The sequence below is a fragment of the Antennarius striatus genome, chromosome 16, assembly GCF_040054535.1.
Source record: "Antennarius striatus isolate MH-2024 chromosome 16, ASM4005453v1, whole genome shotgun sequence".
Lineage (NCBI taxonomy): Eukaryota > Metazoa > Chordata > Actinopteri > Lophiiformes > Antennariidae > Antennarius > Antennarius striatus.
Genome location: NC_090791.1, coordinates 355,001 through 378,331, shown reverse-complemented (window position 1 = coordinate 378,331; position 23,331 = coordinate 355,001). Strand labels below are relative to the sequence as shown.

Below are 23,331 nucleotides of genomic sequence, written 5' to 3'. Positions count from 1 at the left end.
CGTTTCATTCAAATGTGTTTCAATGTTTTTTATTTCTTCTGTTTTCCTCCAAATTTCCTTCCATTTTCTCGGACGCTTCGTTTGTCCTGTAGAGATCTGACCCCCCCAAACGTCAGCGCTAACGTGTGTGTTCAGGCAGCTAGGGTGTGTGTGTGTGTGTGTGTGTGTGTGTGTGTGTGTGGACACGGGCAGTGGTCAGGCGTCTCCCGTCTTAATGCTTTAATCAGAGGAATCTTCTGCAGACATACAGTAATGAGTTCCTCTGAGGCTGGAGATCCTCCTGGTTTCCAGCAGAAACACCAACGTCTCACAGATGAAGGTTTGGTGCGAGAGGACCCCCCCTCTGGTGCGAGAGCACCCCCCCTCTGGTGCGAGAGCACCCCCCCTCTGGTGCGAGAGCACCCCCCCTCTGGTGCGAGAGCACCCCCCCTCCCCCTTGAATCAGGCAGAATTAACCTTTGAAGACATTCAGTAGCTTTTGCAGTTTTCAATTCTTAATTTCAGCCGAGCAGCGAGTGTGTGTGTGTGTGTGTGTGTGTGTGTGTGTGTGTGTGTGTGTGTGTGTGTGTCTGTGTGTCTGTGTGTGTGTGTGTGTGTGTGTGTGTGTGTGTGTGTGTGTGTGTGTGTGTCTGTGTGTCTGTGTGTGTGTGTGTGTGTGTGTGTGTGTGTGTGTGTGTGTGTGTCTGTGTGTGTGTGTGTGTGTGTGTGTGTGTGTGTGTGTGTGTGTCTGTGTGTGTGTGTGTGTGTGTGTGTGTGTGTGTGTGTCTGTGCACATGTGCAGGTGTGCATGCATGCATGTTTCATGTGTGTCTGCCCTAGATATCCTGAGCATGGTGCTAAATCTAAGGGCTAATATCCTGTGGTGGTTTGCCCCCCCCCCCTGCGATCCAAACCTAAAGGCTGCCGGTCGGTTCGATCTCGTGCTGCAGCTTCAAACGGAATGATTTGCCCCCCCCCCCCGTCCGGAGCAGAAGGAACACTTTCTCTCCACTCATTGCTTCATGTAATAAATTAAAGATAGGGCCCCCCACCCGCCGACGCGCCCCCGTCCCGACACACTCCAGCTACAGTTCAGACAGACGACCTGCCTCCTGATTGGCTCGCTGACACCAACCAATAAATAACTGGAACGGAAAAAGGAAGGAAATTTGTGGACAAAGAAGCCCCCCCGCCTGTCTCTGGATACTGATTGGTCTTTTTCATCTTTGGTGTTGCAGGCGAGCCTTTACCGGGGGGGGTACAGTCGCTTCACCCCCTACTAACACAACCAGAGACTAAAGAACAGATAAACTATTAACACAGAGACACACCCGCCCCCCCTGGTGGAGCTAAACCACACTAAAGCTTCCAGGTCCCCACGCCGACCCCCCGACACCCCCTCCAGCGACCTGTGTGATGTCATCGTGGGTCTGTTTCTGTTCCTGTGCACACGTGCATCACCTGTGAACGCTGCACCAGAACCATGAGCCTCTGCAGCATGACGCATGTGTGTGTGTGTGTGTGAGTGTGTGTGTGTGTGTGTGTGTGTGTGTGTGTGTGTGAGTGTGTGTGTGTGTGTGTGAGTGTGTGTGTGTGAGTGTGTGTGTGTGTGTGTGTGTGTGAGTGAGTGAGTGTGTGTGTGTGTGTGTGTGTGTGTGTGTGTGAGTGTGTGTGTGTGTGAGTGAGTGAGTGTGTGTGTGTGTGTGTGTGTGTGTGTGTGAGTGTGTGTGTGTGTGTGTGTGTGTGTGTGTGTGAGTGTGAGTGTGTGTGTGTGTGTGTGAGTGTGTGTGTGTGTGTGTGTGTGTGAGTGTGTGTGTGTGTGTGAGTGTGTGTGTGAGTGAGTGTGTGTGTGTGTGTGTGTGTGTGAGTGTGTTTGTGTGTGTGTGTGTGTGTGTGTGTGAGTGTGTGTGTGTGTGTGTGAGTGTGTGTGAGTGTGTGTGTGAGTGTGTGTGTGTGTGTGTGTGTGTGTGTGTGTGAGTGTGTGTGTGTGTGTGAGTGTGTGTGTGTGTGTGTGTGTGTGTGTGTGAGTGTGAGTGTGTGTGTGTGTGTGTGTGTGTGAGTGTGTGTGTGTGTGTGTGTGTGTGAGTGTGTGTGTGTGTGTGTGAGTGTGTGTGTGAGTGTGTGTGTGTGTGTGTGTGTGTGTGTGAGTGTGTTTGTGTGTGTGTGTGTGTGTGTGTGAGTGTGTGTGTGTGTGTGTGTGTGTGTGTGTGTGTGTGTGTGTGTGAGTGTGTGTGTGTGAGTGTGTGTGTGTGTGTGTGTGTGTGTGTGAGTGACTGAGAACACACTGAGGTCTTCAACAAACCAGGTCCGACCGGTCCGGTTGGGACCCCCCCTCCAGACGCCCCCTGGTGGTTCTTAGCTCACAGCTCTGCTCTGATTGGCTCTTCACACGTCGGAGCGTTACAACTCGTCCTCTGCAGAGCGAAGGGTCGCCGGGGTCAGGTGATCACCTCAAGCCCCGCCTCCTGCAAAGCGTCTATATGCAACAGTTCTGCGCCGGCGGCCACGTTTGGGGGGGGCGACCCTGGCCGTGTCGTTGGGATGTGCTCCTCTCTCATTGGCCTGCTGTCATGACATCAGGAAGTGTTTTCAGACCAGTTTCCAGAGACCCCCCCCCATTCCGTACCTTCAAGGGCTTCTCTCTCTGTTGGGCGTTCCTATTGGTGCTGCAAATGCAATGCCTGCTGGTTGCCACGGCAACATGGCCTGCACAACACAAAACAATTGGATCCAAATTAGTTTGTGTTGGATTTGAGCGTGGCTTTGAAGCGGACGGCTCCTCTGGTCTGAAAACACCACAGCTGACCTCTGGAGGGCGCCCCGGAGCCACGTTAAAGTCTGGGTGTTGATCCGTTTGTACAGAAACAGTTTGTTCAGTGCTGATGAAAAAAAACATTTGTGTGTAAATCAGCGCCGTTCTGCATGTTTGCTAGCTGTGTTGTTCTGAATGCATTAAATGAATGTTTAAACATTTTGTTCACCAGAAGAAACAGTCGGTGCAGCTCATGATGTAGCCCCCCCATCAGGACGACTGTAGCCTGTAAATAGTCCCAGGTGTTGATCCCAAACGCCCAAAGATCTGCTTGTTTGTATGACCGTAAATCAAAGCTATGACTGTAAATCAAATCTGTTTAGTGCTAGTGCGTCGGATGAACAGGACCAACGTCGGATGAGCTTGACCGACGTCGGATGTCCGGGTGCATGTTTCCCTGGAATGTAACCACTGAATGCAAACAGCTGCATGCACATTGATATGCAGACGACACGTGGTGTCGGTGTGAACACGCCATGACAACACGTTTCCACACACACGGCCCCCGGGGGGCGGCGCCGGCAGAGGGTGACCCCCTCTCTACTCTTTAAGCATCGCACAACATATTGTACCTCAGGATACGAACTGAAACCCACCAATCAGAACGCAGCGCTGCCCCCTCCTGGTTTGGTTGTCTCTAGGATGTTTAGTGGAGGCGGAGCCACAACGCTACTGTTATTAAAGCTACTGTATCATATATGTAGACATATACTGTATTAAACATCCCCCTGTACACACAGGAGGGGGTGTTGTGTTAGAGCTCCCTGGAGGCGGGAGGCGGTGTAAATGTGTGTGCGGCGGTGGCGTTGGCGTCTTGACAGCGTCGTGTTCGTGACGTGAATCCAGATGGTCTCTGCTCAGCGCCGCCGCTAAAAACACTCGAAGCTAATCGTGTTTAATTTACATGAACTCTCAAAAGAAGAATCTGTTTGGTGCACTTTATTTGTTCTTTTTGTTGGACTTTTTAAATACTTTGAGATGTAACATATTTATAAGTATAACTCCAGCTGGTGACGTTTGGTCAGAATGTTAAACCTTATCAAGTCTAATTAACCCTTCACAGACCAGTCAAACAAAAGATTTATGTGAAAACCTGGATTCTTCCTTTTCTATGCTAGCACGTTAGCATGTTAGTGCCGTTTGGGGCTTTTCTACCCATCAGGAGGAGCGTAGCGTTTAACGTTCAGCCATCTTCACTCGGGTGAACTGCATTGTGGGAGTTTTTTCACGCAGAGAACACGAGTGGGTGAGCAGTTAGCGACCGCTATTAGCAGCAGACTGTGAGAAACAGACATTGTTTTCTGAGTGTGTGTGTGGGGGGGGGTACAGGAAGTGAATGCAGTTTGCTAACAGATGTACTTTGCAGTGAGCTAACGGTTCTACATGACATCACTCTGTGTCCCTGTAATGACATCACACACATGTCATCAGCTGAGGGTCAACTGACCTCAGATCAGCAAAGCACCTGCAGACACACCTGAACACCACCTATAATGTACACCACCTGTAGTGTACACCACCTATAGTGTACACCACCTATAATGTACACCACCTGTAGTGTGCACCACCTGTAGTGTTCACCACCTGTAGTGTACACCACCTGTAGTGTACACCACCTGTAGTGTACACCACCTGTAGTGTACACCACCATTAGTGTACACCACCATTAGTGTACACCACCTGTAGTGTACACCACCTATAATGTACACCACCTGTAGTGTACACCACCATTAGTGTACACCACCTGTAGTGTACACCACCTGTAGTGTACACCACCTATAGTGTACACCACCTGTAGTGTACACCACCATTAGTGTACACCACCTGTAGTGTACACCACGTATAGTGTACACCACCTATAGTGTACGCCACCATTACTGTACACCACCTATAGTGTACGCCACCCGTAGTGTACACCATTAGTGTACACCACCCGTAGTGTACACCACCATTAGTGTACACCGCCATTAGTGTACACCACCTATAGTGTACATCACCTATAGTGTACACCACCCATAGTGTACACCATTAGTGTACACCACCCGTAGTGTACACCACCTATAGTGTACACCACCCATGATGTACACCACCCGTAGTGTACAGGTGTCTCTTCAGGTGTGAAGGATGGGAGATGTAATTATTCACTACTGTTTACTCCACTACTATACACTACTAGTCTACACTACAGTACTACTACTACACTACTGCTATGCTACCACTATACTATTACTATGCTGCTACAACACTACTACACACTATTACTATTCACTACTACATTACTGTTGCACTACTGTTGCGCTACTACTAGACTACTACATGGTATGACAACACTCCTACGCACTACTACTACAATACTTCTACACTACCGCGCAGTACGACCTGGTCAGGACCGTCTTCCTCCACATGGTGGAGCCAGATGAACCGTCTGCTGTCAATCAAGGCTCACTTCCTGTTGACAGCAGTAAACATTAAACCCGTCACACACACACACACACACACACACACACACACACACACACACACACACACACACACACACACACACACGTGACAGAGAGACGACTACATACAAACTCCAGCTTCCTCTCTGGTGCAGCTGGGCGGAGGTATCACCACGGCAACCAAAGCAATGTAATATGAGAATTTTTGGATCGATTAAAAGCAGATCAGCCGAATCCTCCAGCCAATCAGACGAGGCGTTCACGTACATCCTGACAAAAACAAACCTCACGTCTTCCACGTTTCTCAGGGTCGTGACCAAACCTGAATGTTTCACACAGAAAGAATGACATCATCACACGTGTGTTCTAACCTCAAGGTTATAGTTTTAATAAAATACTATAAATTCATTTAAATTACAACTCCCCACCTCTATACGTGAATAAGCTCACCTGAAAACCTCACGCTGTCTCCTTTGGCGTCTACAGGAAGGTGGGGCCGCCAGCCGCGTTAGGGCCGGTCTACACATACGTGTAATTTCCACGGGTTCCACTAGGAACTGATATCATTTTCTTCTAGAGCGGAAAAAGTCTGAAGGTTTGAGCAAAAACAAAATATATTTTCCCTTAGGTTGTTAATATGCTAACATGCTAATTTTGTTTCTGTCAATCTGTCAATCAATTAGTCTATGACATCATCACTGTCAACAACACACAGCACTAGCAATAGCTGACGTCGTCATGACGACGTGATGTCATTAGCGGGACGAGCGGAGTGTTGCTCATCCAGTTTGCACGGGTTTGTCTCCAGTTTACAGAAGAAGGACGTGTGTGAGCGTCAGCTTATCACGGCTTACCCTCGTGTTTACGTGTAAGTACCCTCGTGTTTACGTGTAAATAACTTCGTCCTGCTTGAACGTGACGCCATCGACGCGTCGCCGTTTGCCTTCGTTGTATTCCACTACCAGCTTAATATGCAAGCAGACCTCTATTGGATCCAAACATTTTTACATACTTGATATTTAGGTAGATTTTCATGAACTCTTGATCCATCTTTATATGACGACAGGTGTTCATAAGCCCTGATAAGCTGGCAGGTGCATTTATTAATCCACCCAAAAGATTTGTAGAGAACCAAGCAAAAAAGTTACACACCTGTAAAGACATGTAAATGTATAAACACACACTATATAACTGTTTTCTATGTGTTCCTCTATGAAGTGGTTCCGTGTTTAAACTGACATGTATGTATTTCTATCAGGAGATCTTCTGTTGTCCTTAAGTAACCTCTGATTGTTTTGTGTCAGAATAAAGACGTTCTAAGAACATCACGTCGCTCCTCACACACTCGTGTTTGGCTTCTGTCACCAACGGTTACCGCCCCTGTTGGTTATGGGATGTTTTACTGGTTCCTTTGTTCATCCTTTGTTCTTTAAACATGAATGATCTCCTCCTATGGTGGCAGAGAGGGTTCAGATCACAGGTGTCCTGAAGGCACAGGTGATCACAGGTGTTCTAAAGACACAGGTGTCCAGAAGGCACAGGTGATCACAGGTGTCCTACAGACACAGGTGATCACAGGTGTCCTGAAGGCACAGGTGAACACAGGTGCCCTGAAGACACAGGTGAACACAGGTGTCCTACAGACACAGGTGAACACAGGTGTCGTACAGACACAGGTGTCCTACAGACACAGGTGAACACAGGTGTCCTACAGACACAGGTGAACACAGGTGTCCTAAAGACACAGGTGTCGTACAGACACAGGTGAACACAGGTGTCCTACAGACACAGGTGAACACAGGTGTCCTACAGACACAGGTGAACACAGGTGTCCTAAAGACACAGGTGTCGTACAGACTCAGGTGAACACAGGTGTCCTACAGACACAGGTGAACACAGGTGTCCTACAGACACAGGTGAACACAGGTGTCCTAAAGACACAGGTGTCGTTCAGACACAGGTGATCACAGGTGTCCTACAGACACAGGTGAACACAGGTGTCCTACCGACACAGGTGAACACAGGTGTCCTAAAGACACAGGTGAACACAGGTGTCCTACCGACACAGGTGAACACAGGTGTCCTAAAGACACAGGTGAACACAGGTGTCATACAGACACAGGTGAACACAGGTGTCCTAAAGGCACAGGTGAACACAGGTGTCCTACAGACACAGGTGAACACAGGTGTCCTACAGACACAGGTGAACACAGGTGTCATACAGACACAGGTGAACACAGGTGTCCTAAAGACACAGGTGAATCTGTTTGACTCCATAGTGTGTGTGAACCTAACCCCCAGATGTACACGTGGTTCACCACACCAGCGCTGCCCCCTGGTGGTGTGGGGGTTTACTGCCCCCTGGTGGTGTGGAGGTTAACTCGTCGGCTGTCAGACTGCGTGTAGATGTCTCCGCCCGGCGTTCCCCAGCAGCGTTGTCCATCTGGGCTGGGGGGCGGTTTCCGCGCGGTGGACGCTGATTGAGCGTGCTACTCTGTTCGTCCCTCCGGATTGGAAGGGAGGGAGGGAGGGGTGGGGCCAGGCGTTACAAAGGCGTCGTTGTTTCATCCCTTTCATTGGTTCCGTCAGACGCTCCGCGGGGGGGCTCGGGGATCGTTACCGATTAGCAAGCATCTGTCGTGACGCGGGTCCTGGGATGCTAGCCCCACCCCGCCCTCTTGCCGTGTGATGACGGCACGCTCTGATCATCTGGCTTAGGCAGATGAAAGGTGAACGGAGCGTGACCTCACCTCCCCGGTGACCTTTGACCTCTGAGGCGCTTCAGTTCATTCCATACAACCTGTTTACCTGAGTTTCCTTTTCAACGGACGGTTTTTATTAGTGAGGCAGGAAGTCATCCTCGAAGCGCCGCCACGCGACACCCCCATAGCACCTCATCATGTTTGCCTCTCAGGAACATATTTACCCCTCATATTTACCCCTCTCCCCACTTCTCTCCCCTTTTCCAGTAAATACAAAAAAGGAAGAGCTGTACTCAGTATTGATGGACATCACAGATGAAACAACGGAGAGGAGAACTAGCTTTAAGAAAATAACAGGAGGAGGAGGAGTCGCTCTACTGAGGCTGGCGAGGGAGACGGGCGGCGTGCGAATGGCGCCGCCACCGCCGTGTCACTACAGCCACTAACATGACAGACGGAGCCCGTTTCACCAGGGACCACAGAACAGACAGAGGATGGAGGGTGTCCCGTTATTATAAAACATTTTATTTTTCTATACTTTTGTGATTTCCATGGTAACGTGTGTATAAACAGTATATATGTACAAACTGTTTCTATGTTTTTGGTAAGGCGGATGAACAGTTGGCCCTTGATGCTGATCTGTGGTATGCAGGAAGGAGGGGGGGGACACGCCCCCTCCTCTCTCTATGGCACACTGCTCTGTCGCCAAGGTAACGGTAAAAAAAAAAAAAAAGAATAAAAGAAAAAAGAAAGGCGACATCCAGACAGAAGCACTTTCTACGCTGTACTTCCTGTGGGCGGAGCCAAAGGTCAGCCTGCTGGTCTCCAAGCTCCGCCTTCTTCCTTCCAACCTTCTCGACCTCCTTCCTGACTTCCTTCCTTTTTCCGGGCCGCTGATGTCGCCCCCCCCCCCCCGTGTGGCGGCGCGGCGGGCCGGCAGCCTACTGTTGACGGCGTCCCCATGGATACTGTCGTGATGTCACTTCCTCCTGGCAGCACCATTGGGCGTGGCCGCCCTCCCCAATGGGGCACCAGTTTACAGCGTTGGGGAGTGGACAATTTGAAACCACGCCCCCCCCCCCCCCCCCCACGGTCTGGCCCTCTCCACGCCCCAGCAGAGACCAATGACTGAGGAGAGCTTTGGCCCCCCCTCAGCTGCCAGACCGGGGGCCACGCCTTTGTCTCGGCACCGCCGGGCCCCCGTCCGGGCGACGCCCCCGTGAAGGTGCGTACACTACCAAGGATGCACGTTTCCACCTGATAACTCATCACGCCCACGTAACACCAGTATTAACCCCGCCCATCCTCCATCAGCAGGTGAGCAGCCAATCACCTGCGGCGTAGAGACAGACTAGAGCCCCCCAGCGGTGACGAACCAGGGCTAAAACATGTCGGCTTCTGTCCGTGTGTTCTGAGAATATTTCTTTGTGTGTTTTTTGTTCTTTGCACTGAAACGTTTAAAGAGGAAAAAAAAAAGTTCTAGTTTTGGTGAAGCGAAACCTTTTAACCCTTCGAGGGCCGTTGGCGTGTTCCAGAGGAATGTTAGCGTGTTCCAGAGGAATGTTAGCGTGTTCCAGAGGAATGTTCCTTCTCTGAATGTACATTAATGTCTGGGGTGTCATACCAATGTATTCTTTTCCTGTATATAAATATATATACATATCTATTATATGGGCTGTGGTGATGTCAGGGAGTAGAGGGGGGGTGGGCAGGAACGCCTCTGGCCCCCCAGCATAGATATCAGATCCCTTCCAACTAAATATGTCCCTGATATTTACTGTAACCTGTGATCATGTGTTCTGATTGAAAGTGTGACGGTGATAGTGTGAACTGACCCCCCCAGCCCCCCTTTAACACACACACACACACACACACACACACACACACACACACACACACACATCCTACTTTGACTTGACAAACGCATCAGGAACCCCCCCCGGCGGTGATTCAGGCGCCTTGAGGGAGGCGGCTGATTAGAGCAAGGTGTTCTGGGTAGTCAGTTTATGAATATTGATTTTTTTCTTACTTGAACCAAAGTTTGATTTGATCGCCGTCTCGGCGCTCTTTGATCAGGAGGGGGCGCTGCTCCGGCGTGACCCAGATTCCACAGCTAGCTGCTGCGCTAACGGGCGCCGTTCGGCGGGGGTGGGCGGGGCGATCCGTTTCCGTCTTACTGCTCATTGGCGATGACCTGCCGGGGCTTCTGGGAGCCGGCGGGTCGGGGTGAAGCACAACTTGGTTTGAGAGTTCAGGGTTCGCCGCCGGCGCGGGTCGGTGGCGGTTTGGTGGGAGTGTCCTGAGAGGGCGACCCCCCGTTTTGCTCCTGACTTCCTGTATGAACTGTTAATATCCTGTACAGCCAATCACCTCACACTTATTGATTATCTTCATCTTATTTCAGGTTAAAAAAAAATCAGGGCTCCCCCCCACGTGACCTCCTCACAGCTTCTCACGCCGTTTCCACGGCGACTAACTGTTGTGACGTCTACCCGGGGTAAAGTCGGTCATTTGTTCTTCACGCAGCGATGGTACGCAGGCTTAGCGTTTTTATACTCGTAGGCTCCGCCCCCTGCGGCGGGTCAGAGACGACTCGGGGAGCCGGCTGGAGTTTTATTTTGACAGGAACTTCCTGGGAGGCAGTGGCGCTCTGGAGCTCACGAGCGCCGCGGCGTTCACCTCTTATGGCGTACTAACTTTGATCACATGACCTGATTTTGTCCACTGATGATCTATGCACCAATATGATGTCACATGTGATGGCACATTCTGGAAGACACTTCCTGTTCATCGTCTCCGCTCGCCGCTCTTCCTTTGTCGCTGATGATGTCACCGCTGACTATTACCACTATTGTCACTACTATCACTATTATCCCTGTTGGGACTAGTGATCAATAGATGGATAACCAATCACAGCCCAACATTCAGTAAATTTGGTCCTGAAGCATAAATTTAAATGTTTGTAAAGTCTTCTAGCCACGCCCTTCACCCCATCTTCTAGCCACGCCCTTCACCCCATCTTCTAGCCACGCCCTTAACCCCATCTTCTAGCCACGCCCTTCACCCCATCTTCTAGCCACGCCTTTAACCCCATCTTCTAGCCACGCCCTTCTCCCTCTAAGACTTTTTTGCTTCGCCGTTGAAACATTCAAACTCCGCCTCCCATGAGCCTCTGTGGCGCCTCTCTCGCCGAGGCTGATGGGACTTGTGGTGGAGGTGGTGTTTCAGCGGCGGCCCCCCCATCACGCCATCTCCCCCCGCACGCCCCCCGACCAGTCTTCCACGTTAGTCGCCATAACAGCCACAAGCTGCATGCTTTTATTTTGACGGGTTACGTTTCCTCTCCACTCCTCGGCGCGTTCTCATTGGTCCAGAGAAGCCCTGCCTCCTCCAGACTCCAGCCCGCCCCTCAGCTTCGGGATGAAGCCCCCCCCCCCCCCCAAACCTCCCAGTGTAATGAACTGGTCCTCTTCCTGAGCACAACTACTTGAGCTGTGACACTAGCAGGATGCCCCGCCCCTTTAAGAGTCCCTCCCCCTGACCCGACACGCCTACAACCCCGCCCCACGTCCCTATAGCCTTCTAGTGCGTGAGTCGACTGGCCCCCCCTTTTGTATTCATGGTGTTCTGTACATAACCCCCCCTCTCCTCACCCCGCCCCCCCAGCTGTCCTTTAAGGGGGGGAAACAAAAAAAAACCTCTGACTCCCTGAAATCTTGTATTTTGTTCTAATAATGACAAAATTTATTTATAAGGATTTTTTAAAATCTATCTCTTTCTCCTTTTTGTAAATGTTCCAGTTAAATAAAGTTTAAAAATGTTAAAAAACTAAATGGATATATTGAAAGGTTAAAAAAATGTCTAGAAGCCCCCCCCTCTGCTCTGTACTCTAACTTTGTGTTTTTGGTTCCTCTCTTTGCTTCTCTTTGCTTCAGATGAAGATTCTATTTATTATGACATTAACGTTATTATAATTATGACTAATTATTAATATTACCATCATCCTCATCCTCCTCATTATTATCATAATAAACTTGTCTACTTCAGCCTCTCTGTCTCCTGTCTTCTGATCTCTGTTTCTGGGGGGGGGGCGAAGCTCCCGGACCCATTTGTCTCAGCCAATCCCCTCTGGGTTGACAAGATGGAGAGCACCTGTCTGCTGCCGAGGCGACGTTCACCTGAACGACTGGTGGAGGAGGCGCAGGAACACGGATGTGGATCCGTCCGCCGTCGCGCCGCCGTCGTGTTACCGCAACACCGTGCCGCCGCCGCGACACCGCCTCGTTACTGCGACACCACGCCGCTGCCGATGTTGACTCAAACTGACTCAAACTGACTCAAACTGACTCAAACTGACTCAAACTGAGTCAGTTTGATCAAGTTTATCAAGTTTTATTGATATATCTCTTAATCATGACAGCAGACATGTCAAAGCGCTTTAACAGACAGAAACCAACTGAACCCTCCAGAGCATCAGAGACAGTGGAGGGAAAAACTCCCTCATTGAGGAAGAAACTCCGGACAGGACCCAGACTCTGTTGGGGGCCATCCGCCTCGACTGGTTGGGGGGAAAAGAAATAGAAAGAGACAGAGAGGGTGAGACAGGCCAGACAGAGACAGTATCAATATGGTTCAGGTTGATAAAGTCAAGGCACAACTACAGCTGTGTGGATGACTGTATGGAGGAAGGAGGAGGAAAGGAAGCAGGACCCCAGCCGATGGATAGTTGAGGGGGGGTACTGGTGGGCTTGGAGGTGCAGGTCCACAGAGGAAGGTCCACGGCGGCTGGGCGGATGAGGGGTGGAACAGTAAGATGACACCAAGGCAGAGAGGCAGCAGGACCCCAGTCGATGGTTAGGTGGGGGGTGATACTGGTGGATGGGAGGTGCAGGTCCACAGCAGATGGTCCACAGTGGATGGGTGGATGAGGGGTGGAACAGTATGGTGGCGCGGAGGAAAAAGGAAGCCGGACCCCAGCCGATAATTAGGTTAGGGGTGGTACTGGTGGGATGGGAAGAGCAGGTCCATAGCAGATGGGTGGATGAGGGGTGAACCTGAGAAAAACCTGGGAGAACATAGAGCACAGAGACTCCAGGGAAGAAGTTTAGTTAGTAGGGTGTGATTGGAGACTTGGAGAGTGAGGTCAGAGAGGAGGAGGAGTAACAGAGATGGTTGGAGAGAAGGGGGAGGAGAGAGGAGCTCAGTGAGTCTGGATGTTGAGTCTCCACCAGTGTAGGTCTATATGAAAATAAACGTAGTAACCTGAGTTACCATTAATTGTAAAATTTATGAAAAAGAAAAGTTTTAAGTCTAGTCTTAAATAGTGAGAGGGTGTCTGCCCCCCGAACTGAGGGAGGGGGGTGGTTCCACAATAGAGGGGCTTGATAGCTAAAGGCTCTAGCCCCCGTCCTACTTTTATACATTCTAGGAACCACCAGTAGGCCAGTATGTTGAGAGCGTAATGCTCTAGATGGATTATAAGGAACTAAAGTTCCTTCAGGTAGGTCGGTGCCACCAAGGGCTTTGGAAGTGAGGAGGAGTATTTTAACATCTATCCTAGCTTCACAGGAAGCCAGTGCAGAGAAGCAACACAGGAGAAACATGGTCTCTGGTACTGGTCCTGGTCAGAACCTGGTCTCTGGTACTGGTCCTGGTCAGAACCTGGTCTCTGGTACTGGTCCTGGTCAGAACCTGGTCTCTGGTACTGGTCCTGGTCAGAACCTGGACTCTGGTACTGGTCCTGGTCAGACCATGGTCTCTGGTACTGGTCCTGGTCAGAACCTGGTCTCTGGTACTGGTCCTGGTCAGAACATGGTCTCTGGTCCTGGTCAGAACCTGGTCTCTGGTACTGGTCCTGGTCAGAACATGGTCTCTGGTACTGGTCCTGGTCAGAACCTGGTCTCTGGTACTGGTCCTGGTCAGAACATGGTCTCTGGTCCTGGTCAGAACCTGGTCTCTGGCCCTGGTCCTAGTCAGAACCTGGTCTCTGGTACTGGTCCTGGTCAGAACATGGTCTCTGGTCCTGGTCAGAACCTGGTCTCTGGCACTGGTCCTGGTCAGAACCTGGTCTCTGGCCCTGGCCCTGGTCAGAACATGGTCTCTGATCCTGGTCAGAACCTGGTCTCTGGCCCTGGTCCTAGTCAGAACCTGGTCTCTGGTACTGGTCCTGGTCAGAACACGGGCGGCAGCATTCTGGATTAGTTGAAGAGTCTTCAGCGACTTTTTGAGGCAGCCTGAAAAAAGTGCGTTACAGTAATCTAGTCTGGAAGTGATGAAAGCGTGGATTAATTTCTCTGCATCACTCCGTTTTAAAATATGTCTGATTTTAACAACGTTTGAGATGGAAAAAGGCCGTTCTAGAAACCTGCTTAATGTGTGTGTTAAACCAGAGATCCTGATCAAAGATCACACCTAGGTTCCTCACAGTGGTTTTGGCCTCAAACGTGATGCCATCCAAGGTTATTACATCACTGGGCACTACATCCCTAACAGTTTTTGGGCCGAGCACAACAACCTCAGTTTTATCAGAATTGAGATGCAAAAAGTTATTGGTCATCCAATCTTTAATCCCTTTGATACACGCCTGTAATTTGCACAACTGGCTGACTTCAGGTTTAATCCAGAGATATAATTGCGTGTCATTGGCATAACAATGGAAGTTGATGGAGTGTTTCCTTATCAAATTACCCAGAGGAAGCATTTATAAGATAAACAGTATTGGACCAAGAACCGAGCCTTGAGGAACTCCATAACTAACTGTAGTTGGCTGAGAGGAGTTGTTATTAACGTGAACAAACTGGGAACGGTCAGTTAAATAGGACTTAAACCACATCAGTGCTGATCCCTTAATACCAATTGTTTGGTCCAGACGTGCCAGAAGAATATTGTGGTCAATTGTGTCAAACGCCGCACTGAGGTCCAAGAGAACCAGTATAGAAACAAGTCCTCTGTCTGAAGCGGTTAGAAGGTCGTTGCTAACCTTGACAAGTGCTGTTTCCGTACTATGATGTTCCCTGAAACCTGACTGGAAATTCTCGAATAAACTGTTGGATTTAAGGAAATCACAAAACTGATTAGCGACTATTTTCTCCAAGATCTTAGATAAAAACGGGATATTTGAGATGGGTCGATAATTATTTAGAACAGTAGGGTCCAGGTTAGGTTTTTTGAGAAGTGGCTTAATTACAGCTACTTTAAAGGACCGTGGTACATATCCAGTAGATAATGACATGTTAATTATATTAAGGAAGTGGTTGCCAAGTAAAGGTAAGGCTTCTTTGATGAGTTTAGTTGGAATTGGATCTAACAGACAGGAGGATGGTTTAGCTGAGGAGATTATTTTAATCAGCTGACTGATCTGTATTGGAGAAAAGACCTCCATAGAACCAAAGGGTTCAGGAGTCAGCTGTGTGTTTTCTAAGGGACCTAAAGAAGGACCAGAGTTTGAGGATAGAACACCATTAATTTTGTCTCTGATGAGCAGGATCTTATTATTGAAGAAATTCATAAAATCATTGCTGTGGAGACTTGATGGAATACTTTGAGTCAGTTTGAGTCGACCTCTGAGCCTCGACAAACAGATTTCTGTCCCGACGCGCGACAAGAAGACGTGATGATCCAGAAACACTCTTGTGGTTCGTGAGCGGCGCGAGAATGTAAATGAGTCCCACGAGTTCAGGTGAGACCCGTTCACATGTGTCAGAACCAACCAATCAGGAAGCAGCTTACACTCATTTCGGTAATGATTCCACATCCAGACCGGTCTCACATTCTCAGCGAGTCCTAACCGAGTCCTAGCGAGTCCTAACCGAGTCCTAGTGAGTCCTTACAGAGTCCTAGTGACTCCTAACCGAGTCCTAGTGAGTGATAAACCGAGTTCTAGCGAGTCCTAACCAAGTCCTAGTGAGTCCTGACAAAGTTCTGACTGAGTCCTAGTGAGTCCTGACAAAGTTCTGACTGAGTCCTAGTGAGTCCTAGCGAGTCTTCCATGCGGGGGCCAGTTTGGGGCTCAGGGTAAAACTCGGGGTTTGAAGACTATCTGGGTCAGATGCCTGCAGAGCGGAACACTGCCCCCTGGTGGTCAAAGGTGAGCATGTCACTGGAAACGTGAGAGTGACGCCAGAAGCGTCACATACAGACACCCCCTTGTTTACAGACTGTATTATATATATATTACATAACAGACGTGTCTTCAGATCGGAGCCACGAACAGCCCTGATTGGTCGTTCCTCCTCGTCATCTCTACTTCCTGTCCCCAGGTCAAACGTGTGATCTTGTCTCTCCGTCGTCCCGTTACTTCTGTTTGCTGACTGAATGAGTCTGAGCTGCTGGGACTCTGATGTGTGAGTCTTTACACCCTCACTCCCCCCCACCCGATAAATGAACCACAGTGGACACGCGTGTTCACACTCTGCTAGCAGACACGTTCATGTTCACCAGGACTCTCAAACGTTTGGATCTCGATGACCTGAGAGGGTCTGTCAGACGATCTGATTGGTTCCTAGGGAGCCAATGGGAGACTGGACTTTCCTAACGTAAATTTTACGTGGCTTGACTCTTACTCTCCACATGGGGGCGCCATGTCTCAGTTTGGGGGCGTCTGGCTCCTCTGTGGTACGGGGTGCTTCATCTTCCTCCCAGACATCTCATCCACCCCCGGCTAAATTATGACCCCCCCCCCCCTTTTATTCATACATGTAACGCTTGATTGAGGTCAAATGGGATCTCAGATATGATGAAAGCATCTGTTGAGCCGGACTAGAATCTGTCACCCCCACCGCAGCAATCGACCATAATCACACAATTATGGAGCGATGAGACACTTTGGCTTTATGGGGGGGCACGTTGCTAAAACGGCCCCCGTAAAACCCCATCTGTACAAATGGGCCTTGGATTGGAGCCAAAGCGGTGGCGAAAAGACCCGATACATCAAGTCACAGCGCATCAGGCAGTGAGCGGCGGAGGAACCGAGTCGGCTGGGTGTTCCAGAGAGTTCTGGGGGGGGCCAGATCCTCTGGTTCTGGAGATGTTCCGGGGTGTTCTGGGGGGGTCAGATCCTCTGTCCCTGTGGAATGACTTCCTGTATCTATGGAATGACTTCCTGTCCCTGTGGATGACTTCCTGTACCTGTGGAATGACTTCCTGTATCTGTGGAATGACTTCCTGTATCTGTGGAATGACTTCCTGTACTTGTGTAATGACTTCCTGTATCTGTTGAATGACTTCCTGTATCTGTGGATTGACTTCCTGTCCCTGTGGAATGACTTCCTGTCCCTGTGGAATGTCTTCCTGTCCCTGTGGAATGTCTTCCTGTCCCTGTGGAATGACTTCCTGTCCCTGTGGAATGACTTCCTGTATCTGTGGAATGACTTCCTGTCCCTGTGGAATGTCTTCCTGTCCCTGTGGAATGACTTCCTGTCCCTGTGGAATGACTTCCTGTATCTGTGGAATGACTTCCTGTCCCTGTGGAATGACTTCCTGTATCTGTGGAATGACTTCCTGTCCCTGTGGAATGACTTCCTGTATCTGTGGAATGTCTTCCTGTCCCTGTGGAATGACTTCCTGTCCCTGTGGAATGACTTCCTGTATCTGTGGAATGACTTCCTGTCCCTGTGGAATGACTTCCTGTCCCTGTGGAATGACTTCATGTCCCTGTGGATGACTTCCTGTACCTTTCAATACAGAGACAGGTGGGAGAGGGAAGAAGGATTGGAAGGAACCGGAAGGAGGAAACAACATTAACTCGGTTAAGGATCGGGCATACAGGGCTGAATAAAACATTGTATAAAATAGGTAAACACACAGATGGGAAATGGGAACAGTGTGGGGTAACAGAACCAGTGCAACATGTGTTGATAGAATGTGAGAGATACAAAGAGGAGAGGAAGACCTTGAAGCAATGATGGAGAAGGATAGGAAACCGTTTAATTTAGGAAACCTGCTAAAAGTTGATAATAGAGCAAGACTGGGGCGACTGATGGACTTTATGTGGGAAACAAGGTTAATGGACAGAATTTAGGAGGATCCGTCACTAAGGGGTTGTAGTCTGTTAACTGCCTGATCTCCAGTTCCGATGTAGACTCAGTAGGTGGCGGTAATGCTCCAGACACGAAGGGGTAAACTGCCATTAAACCAAACAGAAGAAGAAGAAGACTTCCTGTGGAATGATTTCCTGTACCTATGGAATGACTTCCTGTATCTGTGGATGACTTCCTGTACCTATGGAATGACTTCCTGTATCTGTGGATGACTTCCTGTACCTGTGGATGACTTCCTGTATCTGTGGAATGACTTCCTGTCCCTGTGGAATGACTTCCTGTACCTATGGAATGACTTCCTGTCCCTGTAGAATGACTTCCTGTATCTGTGGAATGTCTTCCTGTCCCTGTGGAATGACTTCCTGTCCCTGTGGAAGGACTTCCTGTCCCTGTGGATGACTTCCTGTCCCTGTGGAATGACTTCCTGTCCCTGTGGAATGACTTCCTGTACCTGTGTAATGACTTCCTGTCCCTGTGGATGACTTCCTGTCCCTGTGGATGACTTCCTGTCCCTGTGGAATGACTTCCTGTCCCTGTGGAAGGACTTCCTGTCCCTGTGGATGACTTCCTGTCCCTGTGGAATGACTTCCTGTCCCTGTGGAATGACTTCCTGTCCCTGTGGAATGACTTCCTGTACCTGTGTAATGACTTCCTGTCCCTGTGGATGACTTCCTGTACCTGTGGAATGACTTCCTGTCCCTGTGGATGACTTCCTGTCCCTGTGGATGACTTCCTGTCCCTGTGGATGACTTCCTGTACCTGTCCCTTGGACAGCTGAGCTGTAGCAGTGTGTTGGAGAAGGAGCTCCGCTGTCCGTCCAGTGTGTGGTGAGAGGGTGATCGGGGTTCTCCATGATGGATAACAGTTGGTTCAGAGTCCTCCACTCCATCACAGCCTCCACAGTGTCATACAGCCAATCAGGAGCCAGCCTTGCTGGTCAGCTTGTCGAGTCTGTTGGTGTCGCTGGTTCCGATGCTGCTCCCCCAAGAGAACGCTGTTCACAACAGTCTGGTAGAACATCTCCAACATCTTGAAGGATCTCAGCTTCCTCATGAAGTAGAGTCTACTCAGCCCTTCTTGTGGACAGAGACCACGTAGGATCCCCAGTCTAGTCTGTTGTTGATCTCCACACCAGGTTCTCGTAGTCCTCCACCCCCTCTACAGCCTCTCCCAGGATGGGGATTGGTTGAGGCATGCTCCTCTTCTTCCTGAAGTCCATCACCACCTGTCTGGTCTTGCTAACATTCAACCTCAGGTGATTGGCTCCAGCCCACTCCACACAGTCATCCACCACAGGTTTACCTGTAGTCATGAACATGTTTGAATGTCAATGAAGGGAACAGAGTTTATTTCTCTTCTATGTGTTTAGTCATCATTTCATTCAATGAATGACACAAACACACCCACTGTGAGATCATTTCCTGTTTTAGCAAATACTTTAGCGCATTTATCAGGTAGAAATAAGAACCAGGTGTGAACTGGATCTTCATTCTTTGTGTTTGCTGATGATGAGACGGATCCTGGGTCCTGATTCACGCTGAGATCTTAAATTCTTTGACTCGGTTTCTCAGTGGTGTTCTTCCTTGCCGACAGACACGAGAACCCGTCTCTCCTGTAACGTTAGAACCCAGAGTGTGTGTCTTAAATCAGTGTTTATGTATTGCATCGTTAGCATTGTGTGCTTCCTGTTCCTGTGCGCCGCCGCCGCTCCTCTGGTGCGTCTGATGTTTGGCAGCTGCAGCCTCCATGACTCTTTGGGATGGAAGACGAGCAGCAGGTTTGTTTTCTGGAGCTGGAGTCGATGCATCCATCAGCTCAGCATCAACCATCTGCTGCTAACGCCGCGGCGCTCAGCCCATCCCGGCGCCATCTGCAGCAAACTGCGTTCACAAGGCTCCCAAAAGTTTGACTTCCACTTTACGTTCAGTGCGGACTGTCATTTCACTCACACAGAAAAGGACGACGTTAAAAGATGAGCGCCTCAGTCAGACCTCGGCTCACAGGTAATCAGCTGTGATGACACAGTCTGTCCAGCAGAGGGAGACAAACCAGCAACCACGTCTGCGTCCATCATTTCCTTCAGCCATCAACAGGAATGGTTGTCATCTTGTACAGAATTAGTTATTGTTAGTATTTATTGAACAAATGGATTTTATCCTAAACCCTATCCTCAAACTTTAAACCTAACCCTGCCCTACCCAAAACCAAACCCTAACCCTAGCCAAACCCTAAATCTAACTTTAATTTATCACTCAGCTTTTTTTAGGCCGACTGAAAAAACTTTATTTTTGTGACGGACTGACTGACCAAAAATTTTTTTAGACCTACCGATCACCAGAAAAAATGTTTTTTAACCGACTGACCAGTGGGGAAAAAGAAAATTTCAGACAGATCAACCGGTCAAAACCAGATTTTTTTTAGGCTGACCAACCAAAAGAAATGTTTTTAGACTGACCGACTGGTGGAAAAACAATTTTTTTAGGCCGACCGACTGAAAAAATACAATTTCCAGCCCCACCGACCAGTCGAACAAAACATTTTTTAGGCCGACTGCTTGAGAAAGAGAAAAATCCTTTAGATCAACCAATGGAAACATTTTTTTAGAACAACCAGTAGAAAAAAATACTTTTTCAGACACATTGACTTGTCTAAAACCACATTTTTTTAGGCTGACCGACCGAGAAAAAAAAATGTTTTCCAGAAATACCAACCAGTTGAAAGAAATGTTTTCAAGGTCAACCAACCGCTTGTTGATCCTCCAGTCAACAAAAAAATTTTTTGACCGGCCAGTCTACAGAATTTTTTTTTTGACCTGCTGGTTTGAAAAAAATGAAAATATTTTATTGACCTGCGGGTCTACAAAAAATTTTTTTAGACCCACCGATTGACTAAAAAATTTTCTTGACCCGCCGGTCTACAAAAAAATCATTTTTTTTAACTCGCTGGTCTAAAAAAAATTTTTGGCCCGTCATTCTACAAAAGTTTTTTTTTGACCCACCGGTCTACAGAAATTTTTTTTTGACCCGCCAGTTTGAAAACAAAAATTTTATTTGACCCACCGGTCTCAAAAAACATTTTTTTTGATCGGCTGGTCAACAAAAAAATCATTTTATTAACTGGCTGGTCTAAAAAAAAATTTTCAGGCCGACAAAGCCCCGAAAATTTTAACCAAACAGGCCAAACAAAATTTTCAGACCGACCAAGGAAAAAAACATTTTGAACCAACTGCATAAAAAAATTTTTTTAGACCAACAAACCCAAACATTTTTTACACCAAACAGGCCACACAAAAAATTTTTAGTCCAACAAATCTGAAAAAATATTTTACACCAAACAGGCCAAAAAAAGGTTTTAGAAAAATTGTTTTTAGAGTGACCGTCCACAGAAAAAACTTTTAGACCAACAAAAAAAAAAATTCAGACCAACCTTCCAAAAAAAATTTTTTAGACTGACCGACGAAAAAACATTTTTTAAAAATCAACAAACATCAAAAATATTTTGATACCAAACAGGCCCAAATTTTTTTTAGACCAGAAAAAATATTTTTGAACTAACCGACCAAAAGAAAAGTCAGTCAGTCATTTTCATATTACCACCGCTATATCCGCCGCAGCGGGTCACGGGGAGCTGGAGCCTATCCCAGTGGCATAGGGCGTGAGGCGGGGGACACTCCGGGCACGATGCCAGTGCACCGCAGAGCCACATACAAAGACATAAACCCACTCACACACGCACAATCATTCCTACGGGCAATTTGGAACGGCCAATCAACCTGAAGTGCATGCTTTTTGGAGGTGGGAGGAAGCCGGAGAACCCGGAGAGAACCCACGCAGACACGGGGAGAGCATGAGAACTCCGCACAGAGCGGGACTCGAACCCGGGTCCGCAGTGTTGTGAGGCGACAGCGCTAACCACTGTGCCACCGTGCCGCCCCCAAAAGAAAAGTGATGAAAAAAATTTTTTTACACCGACTGACCAAAATAATTTTTTCAGTCATCCGGCCAGTGGAAAAACCGACCGGTCGGTTGGTCAGCCTAAAAATGTTTTTTTCGATCGGAGGTCCCCCACACCCTTCACCTCGAACAATATCTAAAAATATTTTTTGGACCGACCGACCAAAAATACATTTTTGCAGTACTACCGACCAGTCAAAGAAAAAAGCTTTTTTCTGGCTGATGGACTAAAAAAATACTTTATTAGACCCACTGACCGGTCTAAAAAATTTTTGTTGTGCTGACAGACAGGTCAAAAACACATTTTTTAGGCAGATGAATCAACAAAAAAAATGTTTTTAATATAAACCGGCCAAACAAAATTTTTTATGCCAACCGACAAACTGAAAAATAACATTTTTCAGTAATAGCAACCGGTCCAAAAGAAAATATTTTGGCTGACCGACTCAAAAAAACTATGCAGACCGACCCACCGATCAAAAACAATTTTAAAACTAACATTTAATTTTATTTCATTTGAACTCTTCTTAGGTCCCACAATAATTTAACACTGATTTATTTTTAATAAATAATGATTATTCATAAAATTTAAATATAATTACAGATTGTATAAGAATATTTTTTATCGTAGCTTAATGGATTTACTATTTTTCAAATGTTTTTTCCCCCGTCTGGTTAAGAACAACTAATTTAAGTTGATTCTGAGTATTGCCTTTCTGTGTCATTCCTTTATTTTATTAATACAAATTTCTTTCTTCTTTTGAATTTTGACTGCATGTTCCATTTTATCTAATTATGATAGTATTTTATGTACATAGCACATAACCAGAGTATTTATTTTAGATTTAAAATACTTTTTATTTATTTTATATTTTTTCAATGTTTTAGATTGAAAATAATTCATTATTATTCATATTTTCCCACACCTTCATTCTTTCCTAATCTTAACCCCCATCCTCCCTCTTCCCTAACACTAACCCCTGATTTATGTACCCTAACCCTAACCCTAACCCTAACCCTACCCCTACCCCTAAACCTAACCCTAAACTAACCCTAACCCTTACCTAAACCCTAACCCTAACCTAACCCGAACCCTAACCTAACCCTAACATACCCTAACCCTAACCCTAACCTAACCCTAACCTAACTCTAACCCTAACCCTAACCCACCCTAACCCTAACCCTAACCTACCCTAACCCTAACCCTAACCCTAATCCTAACCTAACCCTAACCCTAACCCTAACCCTAACCTGAACCCAAAACTAACCTAACCCTAACCCTAACCCACCCTAACCCTAACCCTAACCCTAACCCTAACCCTAAACCTAACCTGACCCCAAAACTAACCTAACCCTAACCCCTAACCCTAACCCTAACCTAACCCTAACCCTTACCTAAACCCAAAT

General features: G+C 48.0%; 1 protein-coding gene across 2 annotated transcripts in view; it reads left to right on the top strand.

Moving 5' to 3' along the window:
* Nucleotides 1-1,497, top strand: part of LOC137609981 (RNA binding protein fox-1 homolog 3-like) — a 267,024-nt gene extending 265,527 nt beyond the window's left edge. For both annotated transcript variants that reach the window (XM_068337367.1, XM_068337368.1), the window contains one exon: nt 1,218-1,497. In XM_068337367.1, the coding sequence (XP_068193468.1) occupies nt 1,218-1,262 (45 nt within the window). In that variant the 3' untranslated portion in view covers nt 1,263-1,497. The remainder of the gene's footprint in view (nt 1-1,217) is intronic.
* Nucleotides 1,498-23,331: the final 21,834 nt, after the last annotated feature.